This window comes from Bison bison, unplaced genomic scaffold (assembly GCF_000754665.1).
Source record: "Bison bison bison isolate TAMUID 2011002044 unplaced genomic scaffold, Bison_UMD1.0 scf7180017848714, whole genome shotgun sequence".
NCBI lineage: Eukaryota > Metazoa > Chordata > Mammalia > Artiodactyla > Bovidae > Bison > Bison bison.
Window position 1 is genome coordinate 10,900 of NW_011479287.1, and position 5,483 is coordinate 16,382.

Below are 5,483 nucleotides of genomic sequence, written 5' to 3' on the forward strand. Positions count from 1 at the left end.
AGCATTTTATGGCATAAAAAATATAATAGCATCATTATAGACTAGTAAGACAGGAGATCCAGAGAATCATAAGAAATATTTTATAATGAATCTGCAGCTGATTAAGGGATAGAGTAGGGAGCTGAGAATAAAAATGGCCAACTATAAGTTATATGGTGTAAAGACATTTTATTATACATCTTGATATGCTGATGTCAAAACATGCTCTACTAGTCTTCCTCGATAGGGAAGAACAATAGTAGGTATGGGAATAAAATAAAACTCTTGTTGACATGACCCAGCTTTCAAAAGACATGCTTCTGAAATATACTTCTGGTATAAATGTGACAAAACCATATTTCATGCTGTAAGATTTTAGTATTTTTCTGATAGGAATATGCATGTAAGTACCCACTCTTGACAGGATGTGCTATTGAGGACCACTGAATGTATTTCCTTTGCTATTTGTATTAACCACCAGAACTAAGTAAGGAAACTATGAAGAAAAAAGATAACTAGGGAATGATGGAGTTTCAGATCATACGCAACAGAGGGCTTCCACTCCACCAGTAACTGGAGATCCACGAGATGTAAATACAGAAAGAAGAATAATATCATGGATGGCATTTATCATTTACACTGAAGTTCTCTTTATTTCTGATCATTTCTACAAGTGTGCATACAGAAATAACTTGAACATGTGTGTCTCAGACTGAACCTTCCAGAAACTCAGTTTCATATTTGACTCTATAAACACATATCTAAAAAAGTCACATCAATTCCTCAAGTCAACACTCCCTTTTGGAATCCTGCACCCCTGCTGGATCAGGTTTTTCAATCACACTGAGCTTATATCAGAAACCAGGGCTGTGTTTTCCCTTCATAATGGATGTATGACCTAGATTTCAGTTTTCAAGTGTCCAGAAGAAAGCTTCTGATAGAAGCAACCGACTACTCAGTGTATTACAGAATTATGTGTTGGGACTCAGGTGACCACACATGTCATCACCACAGTAAGGACAGGGGCTGGGGCTAACCCAAATCTTCCTGGGACGTTCTAAGTATGTAAGGATCACCCTCAGCTTAGCCTTTATCTGAGCAAATCTTTCCCGGTGAAGGACACCCAGAGAGCTGTAACTCTCCCGAGGGGCTGGATAAAGCTCTATATTTAAATCAGGGAGCCTGTCAGTATGACGCAGGACACTCTCCAGGACAGCCATGGAGATGAGGTTTCCACACATGGTGAGGACCCTAAGCTGGGAGCAGCAGCTCAGGGCAGGCAGAAAGCCCAGGAGGTGGACGTCCGTGATCCCACACAGGTTTAAGTCCAGTTCTTCCAGAGTGCCTGCAACTTTCTCCAGCAGAACTTGAAGGAGCTTGGGATTAAAGTCGGTCAGGGTGACGCCACTAAGATTCAGGCCCTTCAGCTGACAGATTTTTGGACACCAGGACAGATGGGTCAGGTCTGATTCTGTAAGCAGGCAGTTGGTGATTGAGATGTTGTCCAAGGGGGTCTTCAAGCACCTGGGGTGGAGGCGGGGAAGAAGCAATTAGATGAGGGAAAGGCAAAGTAGCAGTTGAGTTCCAGAGCAGGACTCAATGATTGGCCCAAAGGTGATACAGTTCAAATTCCAGAATGTCCAGTCTCATTCTAGGCTGAGTCCTGCCATTTTCTTAGTGTAACTGGATCACATTCACATGATCTTGAAAGCCATCTTTCTGTCAAGCAGAGTACAGTACACTCTATTTCCTTAGCAGGATGAATAGACATAATGGAATGCACTAGAACATGATCAGAGGAGAGCATGACACAAAGTGTCCATCAGGGTGGACATCACTGAGTGTTAGTTCTGGGAGATGAGGTAAAAAGTGCTTTTCATTTAGATCGCCACTCTGTGGGTGAGCTGCTGGTCATATACCTCTGGCCAGGTGAGGCTCTTGGCATACATGCAGAAAGGGGCTGCCGGTCTTTGGGGACTCCCAGCCCTATGACATCTACAAACTTTCTATCACTTTTTACATTCTTTTGGCTCTGCTTTGCTACCATCATCTCCAGAACCATGCATTTCCCATATATTAATTACCTTATATGCAGCAAAAGGCCACCTGTTACTGACTTGGACTTTAAAACAGGCTCCTTGTGGTCACAGGTTAGTGACCACAGAGTTTCTTTTCACAACGCTCAGGCTGATGTGATTTTCCCTCTTCAATGCCCCCTTTTCTTACCTATACATAAATCTTCAGAACACAGAAATCTCTCCCCCAAGAAGAAATCACATACACACTTGCACTAGATCTAGGCCCCCTAACTTGTGGGTTCCCAACATGGCGTCCCTTTCCAGAGCTGCTTTAACCGATTCCCCCCACCTGGATTCCTGTGCTTCTGTAATACTGCTTTTCACAGTGGAGCAGCAGATGAGACACTTCCCTTGATATTCTACCATTGTGTCCACTGTTAATCAGCTGCTGGCAGAGCCTCACCTGAGCATCTGGTCCAGACGGCCTTCAAGGAAGAATGGAGCTTCCATGCGGAGGTCCCGGAGGTTCCGCAGCTGGAGGATCTGAGAGGTCAATTGCAGAAGATCCTGATGGTCCTGCTCCTCCACAGCAGACCCACGAATGCGGGAGAGAATGAGACACTGAACATTGCTCATCTGACCTAGGAGAGGAGCAAACTGGGCCAGGGTGGACAGCTTCTGGGTGAAACTCAGTTTAATCATCTGTACACAGTCCAGCTTCACCATCCTGAGAACTGTCTTCATATTTTCCTTGGACATTGAAATAATCTTCATCTTCTTACAGCACAGGTGTATGGAGGCTTTTCTCTGCTCCACCCACCTGAAGAGGTAGGTAAGGAATTTCTCCAGGGGCTTTTTCGTAAGACAAAGTTCTATGTACACTTCTAAGGGAGTCAAGGGGTGCCTTTTCCTGGACATGTCCTCAGCCACTGGAACCAGCAGTGAGCTGGAGGGCATGTGGCCCTTGCCTCCAGACCACATGTTCCAGAAGTCCTGGCCAGTATTCCTTAAGTCCAGCACCCGCAGCTTGCCCCTCCTGTGGGGAAACAACAGATGGGTGGGGTGAGATTATTCAAAATCCACACTGAATGAACCCACAGCCTGGATGGAATGTTCAGGCAACATTCCATCTCCCCATGTGTGCTCTTACTTCACAGTCCTGCTCTCACCTGCTGTTGTTTCTTTCCTTTCTCGCTCCCTCTGCCCCAGCTCTTTTTCCTCTTCCATCCTTCCTATTATATATTTGTAAGGGATTTCCCAAAGTGATCTCAGCAATTCTTCTGAAAAAGTCTCTAAGCTTTTTCAGAAGCCTCTGGTCACCACTTGGTCATCCACTCTGCCTGGCACCATGTGTCTCTTCCAGGATTCCAAGACCCTGCCAGGCTCCCTGGATCTGACTCACCTGGGGTGAACCTTCTGGGCAAGCAGGACATCAAGGCCTTCCAGCACTGCTTGTAAGGTTCCTTGGTGAGGCTTTTGCATCAGGCTTCCCAGAGGCAGGCGGGCAAAGGGCCAGGCTGGCACCATAGCCTTCAGGGTCTCCCTGTGTTGGCCAAAGATGGCAGCCATGAAGAGTGGTGGGTAGAGCTCTGTGGGCAGAAACTCCAAAGTAGAGATGGCTAAGGGCTCATCTCTCAGCAGGCCAATTGCTGCCAAGATCGCAAGTCTGGGAGGGTTGTGAACACTCATCCTGACTCTTCTCTGAATTGAATCCTGGGAAACTGCAAAGAGACAAGACATCCTTCTCAGAACAATCATAACCATCAGGGTAGTCTCTCTCCCCACACTTCAGAGAAATCAAATCAAGGCCACAGTCATTGCTCTGGCAATGATGAATCAGAATGGAAGACTTCGGTGTGTCTGGATTCCAGTCTGGGTTTGTGTCCCTAAGGCCAGAGCTCTCCCTATCCTGCCACTAGAGCAAGAATCTAACAAGTTGCAGGAAGGAAGAAAGCCAAATGGAGGCTCATCTGTTTCCATCCACTGCTTTCCTTAATGCATGTCCCTCTTGCACATCTGCACCAGAAGACTGAAAAAGCTGACTCTCTTTGTTTTTATGGTGGGAAAAAAAAAAAAAAAGAATTATTGCTTAAAGCCCAAACTATGGGGACAGGAGTTCATGTAGAACACAGCTTCCATCCTCAGTTCCCAAAGTCAACTTAGCTGGGAAAGATTAAGGAGATACTTGTAAAGGGAATGCCATTTGTGTATAGAGCAAAAACCTTAAATGTCAAGAAACAGCATGTCAAACAGATGTCTTTAAAAAGAAAAACTGCTGGTTAAGACTTTTAAATACTATAAACCAAAGCACAAATCAAAATGTTTAGAATGGAAGCACGGTACTGGATGCTTGGTGCACTGGGACGACCCAGAGGGAGGGGAGGGGAGGGAGGAGGGAGGAGGGTTCAGGATGGGGAATGCGGGTATACCTGTGGTGGATTCATTTTGATATTTGGCAAAACTAATACAATATTGTAAAGTTTAAAAATAAAATAAAATTTAAAAAAAAGAAATATTTAGAAGAAAAATCCAAATATATAGTGAATATACTTGATAAAGGAATGGAAAAGTAATAGATTTGATAATTAAAAAAGAAGAAAAATAACATGTATTTGTTAACATAAGAGCATCTAAATATGTACAGCAGATATTAACAGACATTGAGGAAGAAGCTGACAGCAGTACAATGATAGGAGGAGAATTTAATAACTCATTACACCAATGGGCACATCATCCAGACAGTACATGATGATTCCCATTGTACAGAGGAGCGACTGAAGCTTGGGTTGGTTACTGGTCTCACCCATGGTGAAACAGCCTATATTTGGAATGGACAATGTCACACCCAGTTTTGCTCACCCCTAAAATGTCCACTTCTTCATTTCTGCAATGCTAGATCATAGAAGATTCCAGTTGGGCCAGATGGAAACCCTGGAGGATAAAAAAAAAAAAGAATACTTTGAGGCAGAAAGACAGATTTAAATTTAACCTAAAGAAGAGAAAAAGGTAAACTCTCCATGCCATGTCAAACTGCATTATACCATTCATTGCATGCCTGCCATTGGCAGAACATCCCTCACTGAGGTTAACTCACCAGGTCTGATGTGGTCGGGGTAGGGGTGCTGCTCAGACCTCAGACTTGATGGAGAACACAAGGAGTGACTCCAGAGCGAGAAGTTTCTGCGTCTATTCTTTGGTGCTGGGGCATTTTATGGAACTTTTTAAACCACATCTTCTCTCCTTTCAACTGCTAACTTCCAATCAGTAGGCATTACCTGATTGGATTCCAGAGCATCCCTACAGGTTCATCCTGATTGGGTTACTGCCAGTCTCCTAAGATGAACTGATTGAGTCAGATCATCATTCATGAAAGAAAATGAATTGGGGGAGGGGGAATCTAGGACTTATTCAGTGATTCACTATATAAAATTGATTGAGTTTTGTTAATATGGCCACTGAAATAAAAAGATGCTTACTCCTTAGAAG

General features: G+C 44.1%; 1 protein-coding gene across 1 annotated transcript; it reads right to left on the minus strand.

Annotated features, from left to right (window-relative positions):
- Positions 1–950: 950 nt before the first annotated feature.
- On the minus strand, positions 951–3,686 carry LOC104992888 (putative PRAME family member 24). Its single transcript, XM_010845892.1, has 3 exons — positions 3,400–3,686; positions 2,461–3,033; positions 951–1,503 (listed from the first exon to the last, which is right to left on the minus strand). Exons 1-3 carry the CDS (start codon positions 3,684–3,686, stop codon positions 951–953), a joined length of 1,413 nt encoding a protein of 470 aa, XP_010844194.1.
- Positions 3,687–5,483: the final 1,797 nt, after the last annotated feature.

Excerpts from the sequence above, each read along its gene's own strand:
- LOC104992888 (XM_010845892.1), bottom strand. The coding sequence starts at position 3,686 with ATGAGTGTTCACAACCCTCCCAGACTTGCGATCTTGGCAGCAATTGGC. Across the intron at positions 3,034-3,399 it reads GCCCAGAAGGTTCACCCCAG|GAGGGGCAAGCTGCGGGTGC; the intron begins GTGAGTCAGATC and ends GTTTCCCCACAG. Across the intron at positions 1,504-2,460 it reads CGTCTGGACCAGATGCTCAG|GTGCTTGAAGACCCCCTTGG; the intron begins GTGAGGCTCTGC and ends CCTCCACCCCAG.